The 26,345-nt window shown below is 43.2% G+C and overlaps 1 protein-coding gene across 2 annotated transcripts in view; it reads left to right on the top strand.

The window, feature by feature from the left end:
• The window catches only part of ANKH (ANKH inorganic pyrophosphate transport regulator), a 128,811-nt gene that overhangs the window by 86,156 nt on the left and 16,310 nt on the right, over positions 1–26,345 (top strand). For both annotated transcript variants that reach the window (XM_081919127.1, XM_081919128.1), the window contains exons 3-8: positions 3,869–3,987; positions 8,642–8,725; positions 11,997–12,167; positions 14,442–14,576; positions 19,047–19,139; positions 22,054–22,149. In XM_081919127.1, coding sequence (XP_081775253.1) covers positions 3,869–3,987; positions 8,642–8,725; positions 11,997–12,167; positions 14,442–14,576; positions 19,047–19,139; positions 22,054–22,149 — 698 coding nt within the window. The remainder of the gene's footprint in view (positions 1–3,868; positions 3,988–8,641; positions 8,726–11,996; positions 12,168–14,441; positions 14,577–19,046; positions 19,140–22,053; positions 22,150–26,345) is intronic.

Raw genomic sequence — 26,345 nt, 5'->3', positions numbered from 1 at the left:
GAATATATATTGGGGCTTTTAAGGGATTATGTTCTGTTTTTGTTACTTCTTGTTAGCTGTCTTCAGAGAAAATAGGTGGGATGGAAATGTTTAAAACAAATAAATTCACTGCAGGCTAGATGAAGTTGTGCACAATGGGATTCTCTGTCTTTATCCTCTTTTCGGAATGATGCAAGCTACTTAACTTATGATTAAAATGAGTATACTAATACTTTCCCCTCGCTGTAAGCCTTGTCTTTGCATAATGATAGCGTTCTCAAATGTAAGGCCCTGCGTGGCACAGTAGAGTGTATTATTGGTGCTAAGTAACTCAGGGAAAAGCAGTAGGCACTGTCTTGCATTAATGTACCTTACAGTGCAATCCTATATATGCCTGCTCAGAAGTAAATCCTACATAGGCGCTGACTCCATGGGGCCTGAGGGGGCCCGAGCCCCCTCAAAAATTCGTTTGGGGGGGCTCCGCCCTCCCAATAATTTAAGAAAATTATTAGTTATATCATGCTTTGTAAAATCACAAAATTATGTTGGTATTTTTTATTTTCCTTGTTTGACGATAGTTACCTTTTAAAATACATTCAGTAATGAGTTAAAACAAAGCCACTCCCGATCTAGAGAGGGGGTGGGGTTGCGGGCTCTCGACCCATCAACAACCTCGGGGGCTGGCATCAGCCCCGTGAGAAGCGGGGATTCCCCCTAGCTCATTAATATTCACCGCCCACGGCGGCAGCCAATCGGCTGCCGCAAAGGGCAGGCCCTCACAGGTTCACTTAAGGTCGGGGCAGCCCGGGGCTCGCCCCTTTCGTTCCCCCAGCAGCAGCGGTTTGGAGGTCTTGGGCCCCCCCAATATTTTTTATAAGTCAGTATGGGCCCCCCCAATATTTTTTATAAGTCGGCGCCCCTGAAATCCTACTGAGTTCAGTGGGACTTACTCCCAGGCACGTGGGTGTTGCATTGCAGCCATAAAGTTACAAGAGTTACAGTGAGTTTAATGAAGCACTAACATGCCTCTGGACACAATATATTTCCTCAAATTAGATGAGTTCAAGAACCATTAGCTATTGAAGCCCTGAGGCTGTGAGCAGCCGTGATGTGCTAGCTTTCAATTTTAGAGGTTTTATCTGTTTATTTACAGCGTGGCTAGAAAATGCAGGCTCTCTCCAGAATCACTTGAGACCTGGCAGTATATTTGGCCAATGTTCAGTTACCTGATAATGTCTTTGAAAGTAAATAATAATAGCCTATTCAAGGAAGACTTTCTTTTGATGATGTAATGGTATTAAATGTAATCCTCCCAAGTCTCGGGCTGGGACCTCTTTTTCTTCCAGCTCACAAATGCGTTTTACGAACAAAATGAATCTTGACAAACTTCCAAGACTTTTGCTTAGATTTGATGATAGATGTTGAATGGGAATAGTGTGATAATTAAACAATGGTGAAAATACCAGCGACACCCATAATGCTGCAGTAATGTGTGAATTGGACCCACAACTGAGACAGTTTTAGAATGAAGGATTTTGACCTGGTGTAACAAAGTAAACCCAGGTGTGTCCCCCTCCTCCAGGTGTGTTGGTTATTCAGACCATGTAGATTTCTCCACTTGGACTTTACACTGTATTTTCTCAGAAGCACCCAGTCCATATTTTTGTACTCTCCCGATTTTGTTACTCCGTAATTGATCTTTTAGTGAGAGCCTCAACTTCGCACTGTGGTCTGAGATACTAAAAGGAAAAGAGGTTTTCACAGCCAATCTCACAAACCATTTGTTGTTTGGATACCACACATAAGAACGTCCCTGCTCACAAATGAAGTCTGCTCTCATAAAGCTGCTATTTTCAAATACTTCAGAGGGAGTGTTCACAGCTAATGGTTTGATATTGCAACGGTCAGGCGTCCATAGATTTTAGTTGGCTGTATTAGCCAACCATTATATTTGATTGCTCGCTCCCAAAAGTCTTTTGGCATATATAGAGAATTTAGAGGAGCTGCCAGCCTCTCACGTGCAGCAGGATTTGAAGGATCTTGGAAGCCGGGATAATCGCTTTTGCAACTTTGGAGGTCCTTTTTTTAAGTGCACAACTTAAGCAAGCTATTCCTTCCCTCCCCTGAGTTCCAGAGGATTTGGGGAAGGACTGAGCGAGCTGTTTCTCATTTTTGCCAGGATGTGCAATTCGTCTTGTCGCTCCCGTAGGACAAAATGAGTAATTTGCTCACTTTTGCGTGCTGTGCTTGCAAATTCTGGCAAAAACACCACCAAAAAACGAGAGAAAGTTCCTGCTACCTAACTTCCCCAAGTCCTCTAGGCATGCCAGTGGATTCAAGAAGGGACAGCCTCTGTCTCCCTCATAGCACAAAGTGAAAGAGCTGGCCCCAGAGCAATCCATGGAAAACACCAGAGGAGTAGGACGGGTTTGTGATGGAACTTGGCAAACAGTCACCTAGAAGACATTCATGGGTGCTAGTAGCAACATAAGAACCCCAGGTAATGGTTTCTGACTCACCAACTGAGTCACAATTTATCCTCCTTCATGGTGCTTGTCAGCAGTTGCCAGTGTTTCCTAGGAAAAGGTGTGTGTGTGTGTGTGTGTTTTCAAAATGTGTACAGTATATTATGGTAACTTTTCTACATTATAGTGCAGGGCTTATGTGAGCTTTGGTATCCATTAAATACTTCTAAAATTTCCCAGTGCATAGCAACATATTGAAAAATACATTGACCTGCAGATTATTGCTTGTTAGGTAAAGGTCAAGGGACCCCTGACCATTAGGTCCAATTGTGACTGAATCTGGGGTTGCGGCGCTCATCTCACTTTATTGGCCGAGGGAGCCAGCGTACAGCTTCCGGGTCATGTGGCCAGCATGACTAAGCCGCTTCTGGCGAACTAGAGCAGCGCACGTAAACGCCGTTTACCTTCCCGCCGGAGCTGTACCTATTTATCTACTTGCACTTGACGTGCTTTCAAACTGCTAGGTGGGCAGGAGCAGGGACCAAGCAACGGGAGCTCACCCCGTCACGGGGATTCGAACCGCCGACCTTCTGATCGGCAAGCCCTGAGTTCTGTGGTTTAACCCACAGCGCCACTCATGTCCCTCTTACTGCTTGTTAGGTACATTTTAATCCTAGTTTGGTGATTTTAATTACCCTGGAGCTAGATGGGAGGCCAGATTTGGGAGCTGAGGGTGGAGAAAGAGTGATGGTTTTTTGTACAGACTGAAGCAAGCAAGGTTTCTAATATGTGTGTGTGTGAGAGAGGGGGGTGGAGAGAACACTAGATTAAGAGAGGCTGAAATGGGTTGGGAAATGTAAAGTATAACAAAAGCATTAATGTGACCTCATTTAATTTTGCTAGGTTATGATACAGAATCATAGAATTGTGGAGTTGGAAGGGACCCGGAGGGTCCCTTCCAACTCCACAATTCTATGATTCTGTATAATCTAGTCCCACCCCTTGCAATCTTGTCCCACCCCTTGCAATCTTGCTCACAGCTGTCCCTGGATGGGCTCAAACCTGGTTAACAGCCAGACGCATGGACCCATTCTGCCACAGGAGGCTGTCTTACTTCTGAGTCGATATTGTAAGGATTGCACGGTTAAACCCTGTTGAATTTAGTGGGGGTTACTCTCCGGTAAGTGGGGTTAGGATTTCAGCCTTAGTCTAGAAGAAGCTGGTGTGATTTAAAGCAAGTTGGTTTAAGTACACCTGCTAGAATCATCGTTGAATTGGCTTATGGCGGCAGCTCATCAAGATGATGGTGTTAGTCCCTGCTCCTCCTTTCTCCCTCTTTATCCTCAACCACCCAAAACAGACCTGGGTGCCTTAGGTACGTGGTTGTTTTTTTTTAAAAAAAATGATTATATTTATTTTTGCAGCATACAGTGATTTGGGGTACTACATAATTAACAAGTTGCACCATGTGGATGAATCGGTGGGAAGCAAAACACGCAAGGCCTTCTTGTATCTGGCAGCCTTCCCATTCATGGATGCCATGGTGAGTCTACAACTTAGTTTACTATCCTCACTCAGAGTGGCACAATGGATGCCAGCCCTTCCCTTAGCTTGTTCCCTGTTTTGTCCGAGTAGTGGATCCATGCAAGCACTTTGCTGACATCTGATTCATAGGTTTCACGGTTTCTAGACGCCTGGTTTGCACATCACATTAAACCATAGTTTAAAACAAATTCTGGTTTAATGTAAACAAGCAGCATGTGTTCAAAATGTCCCAGGGGCGTTTGATGAGGCTGAGGGTACTTTTTATCATATGCGGTGGGCTTGTAAAAGGGTAAAAGAATATTGGGAAATGATAATTAATGAATTGAAAAAAAATGTTTTAAAAGTTCCTTTTCCCAAAAAGCAGAGTCCTTTTTGTTGGGGATAATTCAGAGGGAAATTCCCAGGTGTCAAAAAATACTTATTTATGCATGCTGCTACTGCGACCCGTGTTTTGTTAACCCCAAAATGGAAAATGAGCGAGGTCCCAACCAAATAAAAAATGGCAACTGATGGAATATGCTCAGCTTGCAGATTTAACATATAGAATAAGAGAACAAGAAGAAAGTACGTGTAATGGGAAAAGGGGGCTGCTCGTGCGTAAGCGTTTAAGCCCTCCAAGCTTTACCATCAGTTCCTAAACTTTCCCAGTCCGTGGAGCCATGGGTGCATGGCTACCTCAATCGCTGGCAGAATCCGTCAGTGGGCACTTCCGGAATTTACGCCAACATAAGAGTTCCTTGACGGAAACTCTCCTTCTGGATTCTCTGCGTGACAGTTTCCTCCGCGGAGTGGGCGTCCCCAGCGGAGGTCCTGAGCCCTCCCCGCTGTTCTCACTGGAAACATCTTGGAGCCATTCCTCCGATTGAGTTTCTGCAGGAACTCTCCCTCTCCCCCTACTGGTTCCTTCCTCAGCATCCGAAGGTCTCCTAGCCTCCTTGAGCCCTTCCACCACCTGACTCTCCGATGGCAGTTACCTGACAGTACGTTTAAAGAAGATTGGAAAATGTTTACTGAAAATTGTGTTTATTTAAAAATGCTGGTAGTATTAAGATCAATTCAACACTGTAAATACGTTTTGATGGATGTAACAATAGATTACTGAATGGTTTAGTTGATGTAAAATATGCAGGGATGTAATTGATTTAAGGTTGTTTAAATGAATATTTTGAAATGTAATTAGAATACAAACACACACACCTTCTTCTCCTTCCGTGGTTCATTTTGCATACCATACATCCCTGCATATTTTAATGCAACTAAACCATTCAGTAATCCATTGTTACATCCATCAAAACTTATTATACACACACACCCACACACCCAAAATGTCCCAGGCGCATTTTGCACCCGGCTATTGGCCACCTAAGACCAAGTGAAGGTGCCTGGGGTGCCAACCCTGTAGAATTCTATCTGTTATATTTTATTAGGAAGAACTTCTTGACAGTAAGAGCTGTTCGACAGTGGAATTTGCTGCCAAGGAGTGTGGTGGAGTCTCCTTCTTTGGATGTCTTTAAGCAGAGGCTTGGCAACCATATGTGAGGAGTGCTCTGATGGTGTTTCCTGCTTGGCAGGGGGTTGGACTCGATGGCCCTTGTGGTCTCTTCCAACTCTATGATTCTATGATTCTATGATCTGCACAATCGGAATGAACTTCAGGAACCAAGAATTCATATGGAAAAATACGACTTTCAAGCTGTCTGGCCCCCAAATGGCAACTAGGCATTCCGTTTTGGCGACTGTGACCCTGGTTTAATGAGCCTTTTGGCGCCTAGCTTATAGATATGAGTTTCTAACACTGGTTGCACGCTGCTCAAAGGTTCTCCTGGTGCACCTTATCCACAGATGAAACAAGCTGGAGTCTGGCTTGCTGTGTCTTTCAATCCCAGGCTTGTGGTTTGTTTCTCTCCAAGCAAACCATGAACAGTAGTCAAAGTTTGTCCTTGGTTTACCGCTCATGATTTGTTTGCAGGAAGCAAGCCATGAGCTCGGGTTTGGATGGCACAACAAGCCAGACTGTGGCTTGTTTAGTCTGCGGCATGGCAGTGGTTAGGAGCAGGGGAGGAACTTTTGAGCAGCACGATCAGCACATTTTAAACTATGGTTTAGTGTGATATCTGAACTGCGCCTCTGACGATGCAGTCTCAATTTCATTTCTAAATATTTTAGAAAAATAAATACATTTTCTGTCACTTCTTTGGCAAGTGGTTATTAGGTGTGAGCGGTTAGCAAGATACTTAATGTTTCTTTTAAATGATACCTTCTATTTTTTTAAAAAAGTGATACAGTAGTTTATTCCTCAGAGAGGAAAAAGCAAATTCAAAAGCTTCAAATGCAAACAACTGCTGAAATCTCAGCTACTTTTAGATTTGGGATTAAAGCAGTTAGTCAAAACACATCTATTTCTCCCTCCCAGCCTTTTCACCTGACCTGGTTTTGTTGTTTCCAGCTGCTATTTTTATAATCTTTACCGCAACTGTTTCAGATTTCCCCCTTGCATACAGTGGCGTAGCGTGGGGGGTGCAGGGGGGGCCGGGCGCAACCTCCGGGGGTTAGGGTTGGGGGGCGCAAATCCATGGGTTAGGGGGCACCAATTACTTGCCTTGCCCCGGGTGCTGACAACCCACGCTACGCCACTGCTTGCATACGTGCACTTTTTCATCTCAACCCCTCGTTGGCAATCCTTTGTCATCATGTTCCCCCTTTTGCAACGCCGTATATTTGTGATCTTTTAACAACTGCACCTGTGAGCATGAAGGGCTTTTGCCCACAAAGGAACAGCATCCGGCTGCACATCAGACGTGGAAGTCCGAGTAGGAGCCCAAACCCTTTGTGATCAGGGTTTCAGTTCCATTGAAGTCTATGCGCATAGAGTTTACAACCGGCTTTGCCATGGCATGCCTTACTAAGCCAAGCCCAAGGTTTAACTTAGTCTGCTGTCCAAAATGGGGTTTGTGGTTAAGCTGTCTCCTCGCTCATAGTAAGCAAGCTGTAACCAAGGTTAGCAAGGAGAAATTTTAAGCACAAGCCCTTTTCTGGATTGCCAAATCTTAGAATCATAGAATTATTAGGGATCCCATGGCTCATCTGGTCCAACCCTCCAATGCAGGAATATGGGGATCTAACCCATGACATCTTTTATTAGTTTAGCATGGCAGAACAAAGGACTAGGGAGGGGAAAACAGAAGGGAGAAAAGTGGATGTGAACTCCTGGCAGCTCTTATGCTATCTATCATCCATCTATCTATCTATCTCTCTCTCTCTCTCTCTCTCTCTCTCTCTCTCTCTCTCTATCTATCATCTATCTATCTATCATCTATCTATCTATCTATCTATCTATCTATCTATCTATCTATCTATCTATCATCTATCTATCTATATCTATCATCTATCTATCTATCTATCTATCTATCTATCTATCTATCTATCTATCTATCTATCTATCTATCATCTATCTATCATCTATCTATCTCTATCTATCTATCTATCTATCTATCTATCTATCTATCTATCTATCTATCTATCTATCATCTATCTATCTATCATCTATCTATCATCTATCTATCTATCTATCTATCCATCCATCCATCTATCTATCATTTTTCTTTCATTTTATACCACCCTTTAACCAAAGATCCCAGGGCAGTGTGCAACACTAAGAACCTAATTTACACAGCATAATAGTAAAAACCTAAAGGGACGCAGGTGGCGCTGTGGTCTAAACCACTGAGCCTAGGACTTACCGATCCGAAGGTTGGCGGTTCGAATCCCCGCAACGGGGTGAGCGCCTGTTGCTCGGTTCCTGCTCCTGCCCACCTAGCAGTTCAAAAGCATGTCAAAGTGCAAGTAGATAAATAGGTACCGCTCTGGCAGGAAGGTAAACGGTGTTTCCATGCGCTGCTCTGGTTCACCAGAAGCGGCTTAGCCATGCTGGCCACATGACCCGGAAGCTGTATGCCGGCTCTCTCGGCCAATAAAGCGAGATGAGCGCCGCAACCCCAGAGTCAGCCATGACTGGACCTAATGGTCAGGTGTCCCTTTACCTTTAATAAATACACAACACAATAATACACAGCTTGATAATAAAACAATCATAATAATAACCTCTGCCCAAATTTATCAAGCCATAGATTATTTAACGGCCGGAGGCCTGGGTAAAGAGGGATGCCTGATCCCTAAAGATATGTAATGATAGCGCCAAGCGAGCCTCTCCATGGACAGCATTTCACAGGAGGTGAGCCGCCACAGAAAAGGTCCGTTCTAATGTTGTCCCCCTCTGAACCTCTCAGGGAGTTGGGACGTAGAGAAGGGTCTCGGATGACTCGGTTGGTTTGAATGGGAAGAGGCTGTCCTTAAGGTATTGAGGTCCTGTGTAAGACTTTATAGGTCAGTGTCAGCACTTTGAATTGAGCCCAGAAACTAAGCCATACTTCAGTCATGATGTCCAGACGAGGCAGATGTCTGCCTGCCTTGCTCAATGATGTTTCCAGTTTCTCTTATTCTCCATACGGTCTGCTGCTTCAGAGAGCCCCTCAACCTTCTGGAGCAGGTTTGGAGGGTGAGCCAGGAGTTGCAGGGGGACGGAGAAGCAGGAGGAGACCCATTGCCTGAGTTTGTGCTAAACTGGATCTCACCCATTCTTCTGTCCTCTTCAGGCTTGGACCCACGCAGGTATTCTTCTGAAACACAAATACAGTTTTTTGGTTGGATGTGCCTCCATTTCAGATGTCATTGCTCAGGTAAGGATTGATTCATGTCACGGCTATTTCTACTGCGGAAAGAGCCGTGCCAAATTTGTACGATAACCGTGCTTGGAACAGTCTGGGTTTGCAAGATTATCTATATATATTGATATAGCACCCTTTTGAAAGAGAGTGGAAACAGATCTGCTTCCTGACATGGGGACTGAAGAGTTGACACTAAAGACATGTTAAATTATCTCAATTACTGCGAGGTGGGTCGCATTTCTCGATAATATAGTGATACATTTTCTCTGATAATAGTTATTGTGTTGCTGAATAGCTGGATGTAGCTAATCTACTTCCTGCTCATGTCATTATAGCCAGTATGAATTAATCTGCTGTACATTAGACAGCTGCGGAATAGATGTTATTAAATCCACTTTTGACTTTCTTTGTGCTTATGCTATACTTTGGCGTTCTTCCTTTCCCTCTGAGCCAGTTCACACAATTGCTTTTGGATAGAAAAGTCACAACGGATAAATTTTCTCTGTCAACTTTTGTGTGGTAAAGTAGATGTTGTAGAAGCATTCTTTTATGCTAAAAGCGCAGGTTACTGCTTTCGGAAATGGGAATTCCTTAAAAATGTTGGTGTGAGTTCTCTTTCAGAACATTTTAAAAGTTCCCTAAAGAAAATGGCCAATTTATTCTGTCCTTAGCATAATTCAAGATGATACTTCACACCAGTTAATGTCAGCATGTGCATTAAATATAGACACATGGAAAACTTAAGTGACCAGAGAAAGAGTGTACCATTGGCTACAGTATATTCCCATTTAAACTCTATTAAACTCCAGCCACTTATGGGCAAATACATTTTCAGCGCTGTTGTTCACAAACCCAGGGCTGTCAGGGTTCCTTAAAGACACCTGGAAATTATGAAGGATAGCATCAGGCCCATATTTCCTAGATGGAGTTTTAGAGTTTGAGTATGACTGTTATTAATTCAAGGAATTGGAGGAAATGCAAAAGGGAAGAACTCTCTGTTGGAGGGAATTCTTTCAATGCAAAAGAAAGGACCATTATGATTATGACTTGATTTCTCCAGCCTTTTGAATTCAATTGTTAAAATTAATCTATGCCCCACTTCGACCAATTATCTCTCTATCTCTCTTGGGCTTCTACCTCAAAGGGCAAAAGGCGGAATACATGGTTTTTCCGCACCATGTTATCCTCACAACAATTGTGTGGTGGTTGAGAGAGCAATTGGCTTCAGCTTCATAGCTAAGTGAGGCTGTTTAGGCATATTTAAAAAACAGTAAGTTTGTCTGACACCTAATTTACCCAGGTGGTATAGAGGCTAGCATAGGGTCACCGTATTTCAAAAAGTGAAAATCTGGGCACAAAAGTTGAACTCCAAAATCTCCAAAAAAATAAAATGAAGTTTTAAAATGATTTTTTATTTATTTATGAAAACAGCCACAAAATTAACACTGCCGATATGAGCTGCCATCGGCTTTTAAACTGATTTCCTACAAACAAACAAACAATCTTTATTACGGTCCAGAGACCAACAAAACATTGCAAATCAATACAGAGTTCTGCTGCAGGTACCTAACTGCGTCCCCAACTCCGTACTTCTGTTGGAAGCTGGTGAATGCCCAATTTCAGCTAGAGCATGGTGGGCTGCCCTAAGACATTGGCTCAGGATTTCAGTGTTTAATCTAGGGAAGGGTCTGTACCAACATTTGACCAATGAGGAATTTGTCAGCAAATGGCAGAAAACCATGGCTAAAAAAGCCACCTCTATTGGTCTGTCTCCCCCCCCCAACTGTATTACCTGGGCTATGAAGGCGCCCAAAAGGCTTTAAAGCAAAGATTATGGGACAATGCACACAGTGACTTGCGATCTCGGTCACACGCAGTCTGTAGTCCACTGGCAGCAGGAGTTCAATATGGGTATGTCTTTGAGTTAACATCTTACATCAAAAACCTGACAGTACCTAACTATCGAAGCCTTTTCACCAAGGCCAGACTGAATGTCTTCCCCTCTGCAGTGCTGGATGGTAGGTTGAGAGGAGTTCCCTACCAGGACAGACTTTGCTCGTGTGCTCAAGACATCGAGTCCATAAATCATATTTTGTTACATTGTGCGAAGTATGAGCAGGCCAGGGCTGAACTGATACTACCCTTGCTGGTGCCTTTCCCGGGAAAGTCAGAGGCTCACTATGTCAGGTTCCTACTGGAAGACCAGACAAAAGCTAGAACTTTGGCAGTGATTTCCTAAAATTCCACCCAGACACTATTTTCAAATCCCAGTTATATCTGGATGTATGGCAACTCTCGGCTAGGACTTAGGATACCCAGATTTAAATTAATCACATCTACCAATGTAAAATTTAATCACATCTACCACATCTACAAATCACATCTATCATTGTTTAGTATTGCTATAGGAATCCTTTCCCAAATATGAATCGCGCCTGTTTTAGCATAGTTAGCATTGTGTGTGTACCACATCTCTCATGCTTTTTTGAAGGTGACCTCTCAGAGGTCGAAGTTATTTTCCCACCTCATTGTTACTGGGCGATACCCAAGTCCTACTCAAAGTAGACCCGTTGAGATTTTAAGTTCATTGATTTCACTGGGCCTGCTCTAAGTATGACTTTGTTGAACATCGCCCCTGTCGTTCCTTGATTTTTGACATTAAATCAGCCTAATGGTATAAATGCATTTATATTTAGCTTTTTGCTATTGGAGTTCTCTGAGTTTGTCATTTGATTTGTCTGTGTAGTATTTTTTAAGTGATGCATGCTACTAGATGAGATGTATTATATACTTCGTTGGAACATATAGTTCAAGGCCACTTCTGAATTCCATTCATTTTCTTCCTCATACTGCATATAATACAATCTTATTATAGATACCCTTTATCTCTATATTTCTTTTAAAAAATAATAATCTCGGGCCTTCTAGCCATACCCATAGCCCTTGATGAATAAGCTCCTAACATCTAAAGAAAATGCTATAGCCTCCTCTCAAATTAATGAAATCGTTGGCTTCTTCAGACAAGTTTATTGGGGGGGGGGACAGACTCAGAAGCTTCTCTTACATATTTATAGTAGAAAATCAAAATAAGTAGTTTCTTGAAATTAGAGGACCGGAGAATTTCCAGAATTGAACATGCATTTCCAGCAAAGACCTCTGAATAATAATTAAGAATTGCATTATGTTCTGAACACTATGACTGTGTCCAAAACTATTTAGTTTTCACATCAGAATTCAGAATCTTGTTTTCATAACCAGTCTTTCTTTCCCTTTCTCTTGACAGGTTGTTTTCGTAGCCATTTTGCTCCACAGTCATTTGGAGTGCAGAGAGCCCCTCCTCATCCCTATCTTGTCGTTGTACATGGGAGCCCTTGTCCGATGTACCACTTTATGCTTGGGCTACTACAGAAACATACATGATATTATTCCGGACAGTAGCGGGCCAGAGATGGGGGTATGTTTTGATGCATTTGTCGATCTTGCTATATGATTACGTCCAGTACACCAGGATTGCAAAGCAGAACCTAAAAACCACTGGCCCTATTTACTTTAAACTACTTGCTCATCTGCCCGCATACACTTGTATTGTAGCCTTTTTAATCCATGGGTAGGAATAATTGTTGCACCCGAGCAGAGACAAAAGGAGTCAAACAACACCAAGGGGTTAATCCAGAGAAAGAGCGTTTTATTCTGCCATCCGGGGGTGCAGAGGCACCTGTGTGATTCAGTTCACAAAAGACAGGCCGCACCGAAAACATTTTACAAGCAGGTTTTATCCTTTTTTCAAACCCCTTTTCTCCTCTCCCCCTTCACAGATTCTTACATAGAAATGTTGCTTTTCGTTCTCTGGCTCTGTTCCTGGAAATATGTTGCAAATCAGTGTACCAGGACAAGGTTATCTTAGGTCTGGGAAGCGAAAAGCTTTACTGTTCTCAGCTATGGGTTTGTTACAGCGTTTTTGCTACAGAGAGGACTGCTTAGCTCATGCTTTTTGTCTTAGAGGGAAATGCAGTTTTTAAAATGCGTACGCCGAGGCCTGGCTGGGTGGGTGGGGGGAATTCACAAACAGTTTTTTAGGGCTTTCTGGGGTAACCCTAACTGTACCCCTTCAGTATCATGTGAAAGACCAGAACTGAAAAACAACGCTCTCCATTTGCTAGACAACAGGGGGAAGCTTTTGAAAGTGATTGTTAATTGCTAATTGTTAATTGGCAGTTTAATTGCTGCTTAACAGGCTTACAATGCACCCCGCTAAGGGGTTGCTAAGGTTATAAACTTCATTTATAAATAAGTACTGGCACCTCCCTTTATACCCCCAAAACACACTGCCTATTATTATTATTATTATTATTATTATTATTATTATTATTATTATTATTATTATGCTAAGGGTAACCTGCACCACAATGCTATACTCATTACTTGGCAGCAATTAATTGCCAGTTTAACTTACTTCTCCTACATCCTATGGAAGCTGTGACGATGCCCTGATATTTTATACAAAATATATTTGTATTTATGTTGCTGCCTTGTCTCTGCTAATTGCAATCCTCGTGCCATAGCCTCTCTCTTGGCCATTTCTTGTAAACACAGTATTTTCTTCAGTGTAGTGAAGTTAAGTACTGGATTTTGAAAAAACGACCACAACACATTTCTTTCTGTGCTGTTATTTTAAGATGTCAGCATGATTAGCATAGAGCCAAGGAAATACACAGATAGTTGCAGGACCATTTCTGAGTCACTCAAAGCCACATACCTTTACAAATGCTTCCTTGCAGGAGTGTATATCAGAATGGATTTAAAAACATAAAAAATATGGCACCTCTTAAATCCATAGTTGCAGATAGTACTTTCGTTAGGTGCCAGAACACTTTTTCTCATGAAGAAAGCCCAGTGCTGCAATAATCCAAATCACATAGTCTAAAATCCACATCTATAAAATCTACCGTATTTTTTGCTCTATAAGACGCACAAGACGCACCTAGTTTTTGGAGGAGGAAAACAAGAAAAAAAAATATTCTGAATCCCAGAAGCCAGAACAGCAAGAGGGATTGCTGCACAGCGAAAGCAGCAATCCCTCTTGCTGTTCTGGCTTCTGTGATAGCTGCACAGACTTCATTCGCTCCATAAGACGCACACACATCTCCCCTTATTTATTAGGAGAGAAAAAGTGAGTCTTATAGAGCAAAAAATACGGTATATCTTCTTTTTAACTTACTGGCTGGTGATATATGCATGCTTATGTGTTTCCCTGCTCTTCTTTCTGCTTGCACATACCATAGCCAACATTTGGCAAGGAGATACTTTAGCTATTCTGTTGATTGCATCTCCATCGTTCTGCCTGGACACTGAGGTCCAGCGCCGAGGGCCTTCTGGCGGTTCCCTTGCTGTGAGAAGCCAAGTTACAGGGAACCAGGCAGAGGGCCTTCTTGGTAGTGGCACCTGCCCAGTGGAACGCCCTCCCACCAGATGTCAAAGAGAACAACAACTACCAGCCTTTTAGAAGACATCTAAAGGCAGCCCTGTTTAGGGAAGTGTTTAATGTTTAATAGGTTATTGTATTTTAGTGTTTAGTTGGAAGTCGCCCTGAGTGGCTGGGGAAACCCAGCCAGATGGGCGGGGTATAAATAATAAATAATAATAATAATAATAATAATTATTATTATTATTATTACTGCGTTCAGGTGCTGTCATTCACAAGGACTGTATTTTCTTGTCTTGCCCGCAGGGAGATGCTACAATAAAAAAGATGCTCAGTTTCTGGTGGCCTTTGGCATTAATTTTGGCTACTCAGAGAATCAGCCGGCCAATCGTCAACCTCTTCGTATCCCGAGATCTTGGTGGCAGCTCTGCAGCTACAGAGGTAGGAATCCTTGTTTTCCCTGTATTTATTCAGAAAAGTAGAGGGCCCAGTTCCCTCTCCAGCTGTCTCTGTTTTCCTGGTTCTTTAGGAATTCATTCTTCTGTTGTTAAATGCCAACTTCCCCAGGGTATTAAAGAAACCTGCAGCCTTTTACGTGAAGTTTTTTTTCCCTAAGTCTGAGCATCTTTCCCGACCGCTTCTGAAACTATAGCATTTTCTTTCACCACTGTCATGACTTAAGGGCCAAACTAGATGCTACATGGACTTCTATATTATTTTTCCTCAGCATTTTTACTTTTAGAAATGTAAGCAGCCTCAGTCAACTGCCGTCCTGAGGGGAGGAAGTGAAAGTGGGTCGCGGCTGCTCAACCCTTCACCCTCCAGACATTTTTCACCTAACAAAATACACAGACCCCATATCTCTTTCCCCATGGATAGAAAAAAAGGAAACCTCATTCGTCTGTGCTGCCCACTACTCCCATTTGAGTCTGAATTTTTTTATTATTATTTTAAAACATGAAGGAAGAGAGAAACAGAGTTCTGTCCATATTTTATTTGGCCGTTAGCCGAGCATTACTGTTTTCCCCCGGTTTCTCAGATCTTCAACAGAGTATTTGGTAACTCAGAAAGCAAAACAAAGACACTCATTTAGAGTCTGATTCTTCGCTGACTCATCTCTTGTGTGAGCAACGTTATTGGGCGAGATTCAGAGAACTGAGTGGTGTTGCACTTACGGAACTGTCGTCTTCCGCTTCCTGCCACATCACCCAATGCCATCTGTGTTGCTGGTTCTGAGGGTATAGATATGTTCGGGAAACACATATTTCAAAATATGGTGGACTATCAGTGGAGGGAAAAGGCATACTCTCCTCTAGCGCAAGTGTAAGTGTCTTTCAGCTTGTGCAAGGGACATTTAGATGTAATACCTGGCCAAAAATGTTTAAAAAACCCCCTCCTCCCCAAATTCTGAGACCTCTCTGTATGCATACCCTGAACCACTGGAGCTGTTTCAATATGGCACGATCCCATGGGCATAAATGGGAATAGCACAACTACATGGGCTGGGTTAATTGCACAGGACTCTTTTATGAAAATCGAAAGTCCTTGAAGGTGTTAATTCTGCAGGCAAGTCAATATTATTGGTCCCTCCCACATGGCCAAGCTGTGAGCAAAGCGCCTGTATTGTGTTGACTCTTTTATACTGCATATTGTAATTTTAGGCACTTTACAAACAAACAAACAAATGAATATAATCGTACCATACTTCAGTGGCTCACATATTGCAGAGTGCACACGCAGGGGAGGGGGTAAGATTTTACCAGATATTGCCCAGATGTTTGGAAACGTATAACTGCAGGCCATATGAGCTAGAAAGTTTCTTTTTTTAAAGCAACAAAGCTCAGAGGGTATATTTCCCCTCACTTCTAAATTCCACACACTTGCAGAATCACCGAATATGCACCACCCTTATTATAGGATTATATTCCTGACAACTTAATAAACATTAAGGTGATGGTCTTTTTATGTATATTTCTTCTTGTGATTTAAAGTAGAATAAGAGGAAGTGTATAGAATTGTATCGTGTAGTTGAACGTCAGAGCTCAAGCACCTGGAAATACTTAATTGCACATTTTCCGGTTACTGCCCGAAATGTTTGTGCAAATAATATTTTAAGCATACCACTTTAACGTGGTTTCAATTGCTAAGTGCAAAGAATGCATTCACTCAAAAGCAAATACTTCTCATATTATCTATCAGCTGATAGCTGACTTCATTAGTGCCTATTGTCCGTTTGTTCTTTTCGCTTCCGTTTCTGAAAGCATCACTACTGAAAGAGAAAGCGCTGGCAGTGCCAACAATCGGATAAGCCTGCCAGCGCACAAGCTGAGTGCACTGCAAATTTCTGTACATGGCGCTGCCAGTAGCCCTTGATTTTGGCAGGAGGAGAAAGGAAGGAACTCTATGAAAAATAATGAGTTTGCATGTTTTACTTTGTTCCTGGATTTTTTGGTCAGGTGCTGCATTTGGCTTAGATTTGGCCAAGTACAGATGTACCGTATTTTTTGCTCTATAAGACTCACTTTTCCCCTCCTAAAAAGTAATGGGAAATGTGTATGCGTCTTATGAAGCGAATGCAGGCTGCGCAGCTATCCCAGAAGCCAGAACAGCAAGAGGGATTGCTGCTTTCACTGCGCACCGATCCCTCTTGTTATTCTGGCTTCTGATATGCAGAATATCTTTTTTTCTTGTTTTCCTTCTCCAAAAACTAGGTGAGTCTTATGGTCTGGTGCGTCTTATAGAGCGAAAAATACGGGAATCTTCTAACCATGGTTCTAAAATGGGAAATATGTCATAAGCTCGTTCTCCCTGAGCATAATTCTGTGCAAATCTCCCTCACTTTTCGATGCTAGCCACTGTTCAGTGTTCACTCTGCAACAGTATTTGTGCTATGAACCATAATTCATAAATATGGTTTGTCTCCTAGTGCCAACACGGCTATCTTTTGAGCAGCAGGCAAAACTCTTTCCTATTTTCTCAAGCTTTTAAATTCTGGGCATTTAAAAATAATTCTTTACTTATTGAATTATAAAACAAACAGGAGCATAACAACACATGCAATTAGGGAGAATTCATCAAAGAATAATTGTTTTCAGTGTCACATTACAAAACCACTCATCTAGTATTAACAGTGCAACAACATCAATAGATGAGTGCGTTTTTTAAATAAATCACAGTGATGAGGTCCCAGTTTCATGCTCTGCTTATAGGCAAAGACCTTTGCAGATCATTTGCAGTAACATAAGCAATAAACTCCCACATAACGGGGTAGTAATGGGCTGGGTCTTCCGATCCTTTTGAGACTTCTAAATTGTGTGTTGCTTTCTCAGATGCCGCCAGACTCCAGACATTATTATACCGCAAACGCAATTGTAAATCAATTAGATTTTGTTGATTATCTCTGCTAAGCACAATGCAAGCACTCTTTTTGCTTGTGTGTAAGCAACCAGGTGGGACGCGGGTGGCGCTGTGGTCTAAACCACTGAGCCTTAGGCTTGCCGATCAGAAGGTCAGCGGTTTGAATCCCCGTGACGGGGTGAGCTCCCATCGCTCAGTCCCAGCTCCTGCCAACCTAGCAGTTCGAAAGCATGTCAAAGTGCAAGTAGATAAATAGGTACCGCTCCGGCAGGAAGGTAAACAGCATTTCTGTGTGCTGCTCTGGTGTCGGTGTTCAGTTGCGCCAGAAACGACTTAGTCATGCTAGCCACATGACCCGGAAAAACTGCGGCCTATAACTTCGGCCTATAAAGCGAGATGAGCGCCGCAACCCCAGAGTCTTTCATAACTGTACTTAACTTTCAGGCGTCTCTTTACCTTTACCTTTAAGCAAGCAGGCATGGGGCAGTGTGGCCATACCGCTAGGCTGTGCCCCCTCATATTCAAGACCATTATCACTTTTAGAGCATAGCTGACAACTTTTCCCTTTTTTAAAGGGAAATTCCCTTATGCTGAATAGGATTCCTCGCAAGGAAAGGGAAATGTTGACAGCTGTGTTTTAGAGTTTGAGGACAGGGTTGAAGCAGGGGCAGAACTGCTTCATATTTGGGAATGCGTCCTCTGCGCTTCACAGGCCTAACTGCGTAGCACCCCTTATTGGACGAGATTGCTTCTTCCTGCTTCAGAACTTCATCCTCAAATTCGTGGAGGACTTTAAACTCAGGGATAGTGATGTGGCAGAGGGGGCGGAGCTAACAGCGCTCTCTCCCCGCCCTTTCTCGCATATTTAACTTACCCGCAGCCACACCCACCCCTCACATCTGAACAGGGCTCTACTTGCTTTTGTTTTTAATTGCGTGTTTTCATTTCTGTGACACAGTTGTGTAAACCGCTTGGAACCAGCTTAGGTGAAGGGCGGTATGGAAGTGTTTTAAACAAACAAATAGCTTTAACCGGGCTTTCCAAGTCATTTAAATGATACTGGTTGCAAACTTTGGTTTGAAGCTAACCATGGTTAACCAAGTAATCTTGGTGAAAACAGAGCTGAGCTAAAAATTGTCTTAAATTGTTTCCCTCCTTTTCTGGTTTTAGGATTAATATCTACATATAATACTGAGGAGAGCTCAGCCTATTCCTTTTTTTAAAAAAAAACACCAACCCTCTCTATTAACATTTTTTCACATACAAAGGAAATGCTTTTATATTTCATTCAGTCTTAAGATGGCATACCAAGACCATTATTATTTTATTATGGAAAGGGAACAATAAACAATGAAGAAACAAGAGAAAGAGTGTGTTCATAAGCTAGTGTTTTTGTCTCCTCTGTGCAGGAACCATTTTCTTGCTTGACCATCTAAAATGTTACTGGTGTAACTCATAGGATAATGTGAATCTTGAGCGAGAGGCAACCCTTACGAGTTTTTCCAAGGATTTGACCTGTAATGTTCTCTCTCTCCCCCCCCTCTTCTGCCATAGGCGGTGGCAATTCTGACAGCTACATATCCAGTAGGGCACATGCCATATGGCTGGTTGACAGAAATTCGAGCTGTTTATCCTGCTTTTGACAAGGTGAGCTTGTTTTCTTTGATGAGAGCAAACCCTTCGCTTCTCTTTCAGATGCATCCTTGCCATGTGTCAGTTTTATAAGCGTGTGAAGCGTATAGAAAATGAGTCATATTTCTAGATTCTAGGAAACTTCAAGGTAGTTTTGTTGTTGCTGTTGTGCTGTGCAATGCTACACTTCTTCCATTCTATAAAATACTGTTGATGAGTTCACCCATCTGTCTATCTGTAAGTTTGGCATCGCCATCTCTTGGGCCTGTTGGATTTCTGTAATGGCCAGGAGATGAAGTCCTCCAGTTGGTTTCTTTCTGCAGGGAGAATTATCACAGGGAACTGCTTGCCATTGGGAGTTGGAAAGCACAATTCAGGGGGAAGCCCCATGCTGGAAGCAGCGTGCAACTCCAAAGTGATGTGACTTGCATGTGTCAGTGCAGGATGTAGGGCAGTGCAGGCTGAGCTGAGGTGGTGCAAAATTCAGAAGATCCATTTGGGGGTACCAAATTTTGGCCTTGCATGAAACATCAAAAGATTACCTGGATGTGAAAGCCCCTGGATATGTGTGCTCTGAAAGTGGGGACGCGGGTGGCGCTGTGGTCTAAACCACTGAGCCTCTTGGGCTTGCCGATCAGAAGGTCGGCGGTTCAAATCCCCGCAATGGGGTGAGCTCCCGTTGCTCTGTCCCAGCTGCTGCCAAACCAGCAGTTCAAAAGCACGCCAGTGCAAGTAGATCAGTAGGTACCGCTGCGGCGGGAAGGTAAATGGCGTTTCCATGCGCTCTCGTTTCTGTCCCAGTATTCCATTGCGCCAGAAGCGGTTTAGTCACGCTGGCCACATGACCCGGAAAGCTGTCTGCGGACAAACACCGGCTTCATCAGCCTGAAAGCAAGATGAGCACTGGAACCCCATAGTCACTTTTGCCTGGACTTAACTGTCCAGGGGTCCTTTACTTTTACCTTTACCTTGCTCTGAAAGTACAGCTCCAGAAGCTTCTGATAATTGTGGGGCATTTCAGGGCACACCCAGGAACCCACCACCCCTCCAGAATCGAATTTTAGCACAGCCAGTTCCCTGTGCTAATTAAGAATATGCCCTAGGATCTTCTTTGATGTCATCGGGAGTACCAGTGTCCCATCATGCATGGGAAGCCCAAAAAACATTGAGCTAGTCTCAACCTGGCAGAAGTTTGGATGAAGAACAGGTTGGAGGTGGTCCTTCAACTCCTTGCTCTCCAGCTCCAAGCTGTTTCCTTCGTCCTTAATGGCCTGATTGGCATGCATCTCTCCCTTCCTCCCTACCTCCCTGAATGCTAATACTTCCACTTACCTAAGCCAACCACAAGCGATTGAGATTCCCCTGTTATATTCCTTGGGCATCGGCAAAGAACATGCCCATGGTTGCTTAAAGGTCAGAAAGCCAACTTTCAATAAGGAAGATTTTCACAGGGCCCAGAGCATACATTTAAAGCAAAGGGTTCGCATATCCCTGCAAAGGATCCTGGGAGCTATAGTCAGATAATGGCGCTGAGAAGATTATTTGGGGAAAACAATGTGCTTTTCAACGTATGCTGTGTATGCAGCCTTTATATACCCACTGGTCCCTCTTTTTCCCTAATCTACGAGACTCATTGTTTGGATGAAAAGAACGAGGAAGCGGTGAGTAAGGAAGATTTCAGTAGCACACTTGAAATTTCTTACTCCTTCTATGCCTTTTAGCTGTAGTTCTTCATTGACAGATCCTGTTGAAGATTCCACGACTTCAGCTACATTCTGCTTTTTGTTGTTTACGGAAACTACATCTGCACATGTAGATTGAGGGTGGGCTCTGGGGAGGGAGATGGGGTTTGATGTTTGCATAGCAATACGTGGAATCTCTGTGCAGGATAGAACATTGAATCCCTTAACTTGTGTACAGATCATTAGAGTGAAAAGGAACCAGGTGTTCGGGGGCTGTTTCTGTAGGTTGCTTCCTTTGCTAATTGGGGGTGTAATGACTCAGGAGCTGCCACAGTGATTTGGATCAGCTTGTACCAAGCTGTATTCCTGGAGCAATATATTTATTTAAACAGAAAAGGAAAAAAAGGAAAAAACAAGCTTGCAGTGTGATCAGCATCTGCAGTAGCATCTTCCTGCTTCAGACCACAAGGATTGCTTGTTTAAACTCCCATTAAGAGCTAGGAAGTTCAAATTTTGGACAAACAGGGCAGGTTAATGAACTCTGAGCCAATCTGCACTGTGGTTGTTGACATGGAAATATATCCTGCCGTCCCTTGTAAAAATCCTGTTTCGAAGCTGCGCCCATTTGACTACGACCAACCAAACCACAAGTCTACTGGGTCTGTATTATTGTTTATGGCACTGCAAAAACCCAAGCTTGCACTTTAATATCTAAAATGCAAACCTCATTTGCTTGTCGCTTGCCAAATGCCTGTGATGCAGCCCACAGCTGAAATCCAGAGACCTGCATGTGTGTAGGTTCCTCAGTGTGGACTGTGGCAAATGCAAGCATATAAGATGCCTTTCATTTCAATTCCCAGTAATTGTAGAGCTCTGCAAGTACCTACAGAGCAGCATGACTGGAGTGTGGCCAGTATCTGCAATAATCAGAATTTCAGCCAGGTTTTTCCTCCTCTTCTTCATGCTATAAACACAATAGCATTTGGGGACCATGTTATTCATTCTGTAAGCAAAAGCCAGCTAATGAGATGCTCCTAGTTTATTGCCTAGGAAAGCTGATGCTCCCGGAAACCAGCTGTTTTCTACAATTCACACCACAACCCTCTGCATGCTTATACAGAAGTAAACCCCACTGAAATCAATAGAGCTTAGCCGCATGAAAGTGGGCTTCAGATTGCAGCCTCATTGCTGCTTTTGCCGCTTGTCTAGAAGGCTAATGCCTGTTTTTCTCTCCCTTTTCACTCTAGAATAACCCCAGCAATAAATTGGTGAATACCAGCAGCACCGTCACAGCAACGCATATCAAGAAGTTCACCTTTGTCTGCATGGCCCTGTCTTTGACGGTAAGGCATCAATCATCGCATGACTGTTCCTTTTGATTTATGTATTAATGCTTTTTTTAAACCCCACTCTCCCAACCAAGAGCTCAGAGCATAACACACGGTCCTCTCTCTCCCCTCGCCCCTGGTTTTGCCCTCGCAACAAACCTGAGGTAGGCAAGGCTGGTTCATAGCCTTAGCAGGATTTGAACCCAGGTCGCTCCTGATCCTGCATTCTAACCACTGTATCACCCTGGCTGAAGTGAAATGAAATATTGGGCTTTGAAGCACGGGCACCGAGCTTTGGGTTCATCACTTTGTGGTGCTGAAACGGGCCTTTCACTGGGGAAAATGGCAAAATATTCATTTCCACCTGTGTGTGTGAGAGAGAAATTGTGTGTGCATCTGGCGTTAATTATAACGTAGAGGCTAAATGCGAACTATGAGCAACAAAGCTCACATTTCACCTCAAGCCTGCGCTCACTGAGTAGCCTTTGGCATGCCATCATTTGCCTGCCATAGCCACCTCTGCAGTGTGGAAACAGTAATCCTGACCTGCCTTTAAAGAGCGGTTGTAAAGATTATGGAGATCATCTGTGCAAAGCACTTTGAGCACTGAAAAGCACTTACAAACTCCTCAATATTATTGCGAGTGCTCGCAAACCATAAGGATTGCTTTGTCCCGGGTCTGGAGTAAGTCACCTCCTTAAAAGCAAAGGGTTTATGTGTGGACAGGAGCGGTACTATAGTTCGGTTTTTGTGCTGGCAGCCACCGCGAATTCTTTGCTCTTCCGGCGCTAGAAAAAGTGGTTGCGTAAGAACTTGCAGCGACAGAGCTGAATCACTTGACGATTATCTGCTGACTCGGTCTGGTTCATTACTCATCTCCCTATTTGTTCTTGCTCACTGCGAAGTCACCTGACTGCGTTTGGAGAGGTGAGAGCATATTTTCTGGGTAGCAGCAAGGGAGCTGGACATGCCTGGAAGAACCAGTACACATAGAAACAGCTCCTCTTTGAAAGCCCGGTTTTGGTTGTGGTGGCAATTTTCCTGCCCCAGAGAGAGGAATTTCCTGCAACAAAATGCAGCGGCCATGTCTGCTGGCTGTTGACTGCTTATGTCCTGCTGCGGGCTTCCCATATTCATCTGGTTGGCCCCTCTAGGAAACAACTTGCTGTCCTTCGTAGGCCTGTGGTCCATAATGTGTGGCACACCAAACAAGGGTTGGGTGGAGGACTGCCTCTCCCCATATGAACCTACCTGGACCCCACAATCACCATCTGAGGCCCTTCTTCGTGTGCCTCCTCCACAAGAGGTCTGGAGGGTAGCAACATGAGAAGGGCCTTTTCTGCAGTGGCTCCCCATTTGTGGAAAGCTCTCGCCTAGCACTTTCATTATACAGCTTTAGGCGCCAGGAGAAAACATTCCTCCTCAACCAGGCCTTTGGCTGATCAACATCCTATATCCATTTAAATGTGCTTGGGGGTGTTACTGTTCCATTTTTGCCTTCTCTTCTTGTTTTTATTATGTCTTTTTTGTTTTTATCTTGTGTTTTCATGCTGTGACGCGCCCTGAGATCTTTGGATGAAGGGCAGTATACAGATTTTAAAAATAAGAAATAAATTCCTGGGCAGTGGCTATGTCTGCATTTCTCCCTGCCCTCTCATGCCACCAGTGCCCGATTTACATATAAGCTAAACAAGCTATAGCTAAGGGCCCCACTCTCTTGGGGGCCCCCAAAAAAATTAAAGGGAAAAACAACAACTGGATGTACATTTCCAAAATATAAGATTAAAAAACCAATAAAATAAAACCTACAAACCAATAAAATAAAACCTACATACAGTTAGAGCTTAATAATTATTTCACTATTAAGATACGGTACTTCTTAACTGTATTTCAGTTCAACAATTACTTTGATAAAATACATATTTCGTTAGGTGCAAATGGCTTTAGATACCTATTAGGTCCATAAATTACCATATAGCATATATTCAACACAAAAAAGCAACAATTTGGACAGCTGGACATATACAGGGCCCCATTACCTTCAGTAGCTTAGGTAAAGGTAAAGGGACTCCTGACCATTAGGTCCAGTCATGACCGACTCTGGGGTTGCCGTGCTCATCTCGCTTTATTGACCGAAGGAGCCGGCATACAGCTTCCGGGTCATGTGGCCAGCATCACTAAGCCGCTTCTGGCGAACCAGAGCAGCGCACAGAAACGCCGTTTACCTTCCCAACAGAGCGTTACCTATTTGTCTACTTGCACTTGCTTTTGAACTGCTAGGTTGGCAGGAGCAGGGACCGAGCAACGGGAGCTCACCCCGTCACGGGGATTCGAACCACCGACCTTCTGATCAGCAAGTCCTAGGCTCTGTGGTTTAACCCACAGCGCCACCTGCGTCCCTTCAGTAGCTTAGGGCCTCATAAAACCTAAATCCGGCCCTGCATGCCACCACAAATCTTGAGTGGGAGGTGGAGCATTTAGCAATCATGTGAAGAAACTTGCCATAGCACTCCTAATAGTGAACTCTGTTGGAGTGTTCTGACAGGATTGTAACCAGTAAGAAAGAAGTTTGGAGAGGGGGCAAGCATTGACGTGCTCAGGAGGACTCCAAGGTTTGCAAAAAGCACATTAAAAACAACAACCCCCTAAGCAGAAACAGTCAAATGAGGACTCAGCATGCTTAGTCTCTATGGGGAGAGAGAACACTAGAATGCCCTTGTTGCGTTTCATATAGCTTACAAAATATCCTGTTAGCAGGGGGCATAATTGTCTGGCTAACTGGAACTTTGAATATAAGTCATGAGCGTTTGACACCTTTCACTGTCACTGCAAAGGCTGAATGATTTATAAAAATGAAAACAAATTTTAGAAGTCCCTTGCAAAGAGGGGTCCATCTCGAAACACGGACTCCATTGCCTGAAACAGCACAGGGAGGAAGCAGGTAACTTTCCAAACTCTCAGCTGGTTACTCCAAAATACTGAAGAAAATCCTTGCAGATTACTTCAAAATTGAGATTGTGGGAGGGCAGTTTGACTGGGGACCAGGACTATAGTGTGCTGCCCTGGCTTGGACTGAAATAAACAGTGCTGTGAAAAGCAGAGCTTGGGAAATGCAAGCACTCTGTTCAGCGCCATCAATTCATCAAGTCTCCCAGGAGAGGTAAAGATGGGGTTCTTAGCACTTCTGCAGTACTGAAGCCATAATTAGCGATATTGCTTTGCTCTAAGAAGTCAAGGCATTCACATATGTCTTATGAGAAGGGGTTCTTACGCAAGGAGTTTCATTTCAGGGCTGTAAAGACCTCAAGCAGATAAGGAACAGCTGTGGAGACTTAAGGATGAGTGAAGGGCCCGTCTAATTAATCAGATTAATGAGACTCTTGATTAAGAACAAGCACCAACTTATCCTGAGCAAACTGTTTTTTTCAGAAGCCAAGCTGAACCATAGTTGTTCAAATCAAGGAAGAAGATTAATGGCGCTGAAAAGGGTTCAGACGATGTCTTTAAATAAGAGATTTGAGTAATACTGCCACACTCTTAGAACAATTACACCATCTAAACAAGCAAGTATTTATAGTGAGGATTCACTACTTAAATCACTCTGAGGGCCCCTTTTTTCATATTTATCAACTGTTGCAAAAAAAAAGGAAAAATCAGTAAGGATAGATTTAAAGACATGCTAAACTCTCAGGCTGAAGTCGCTGGAACTTAAAACTGCTTAACTCAGGGTCGTATCCTGAGATTTGTTTTTCAGTGGTAGAGCACATGCATAAGACCTTGGGTTTAATTTCCAGCATCTTCAGGAATTGATCTGTTCAGAGCCCTTGGGAATTTGAATGCTGGTTTCTTGCAGGGAGGAAGCAGGAAGAGAGAGAATCTTCTGGTCTGTAAATAAAGGATAGCTAACCTTGATTCATTATTCTAAATGCTAGGACTCTCAGAATAAATGCTGTCTTTGCCACCTAGGTGTCGGCACACTCAAACACACATAAACATCCTGCTTCTGTTGCTTCTAACCACTGGAGGAGCAGATTTCTCCCACACTGAGCAATCTAGCTTCCAGACATGGTTAGTCACATAAGTCATATATTTCAAAAGAAATCAGTATCTTCTAATATTTAAGGGATGAAGACAGTGAAATTCTGGTATACATAATAATATATCTCCCACCAAACTTTTTAAACATTATAGTTCTTTTTTAATATGATGAT

The sequence above is a fragment of the Podarcis melisellensis genome (genome assembly GCF_964234715.1).
Source record: "Podarcis melisellensis genome assembly, chromosome: 7".
NCBI lineage: Eukaryota > Metazoa > Chordata > Lepidosauria > Squamata > Lacertidae > Podarcis > Podarcis melisellensis.
This window is presented reverse-complemented; position numbering and strand designations above follow the sequence as displayed.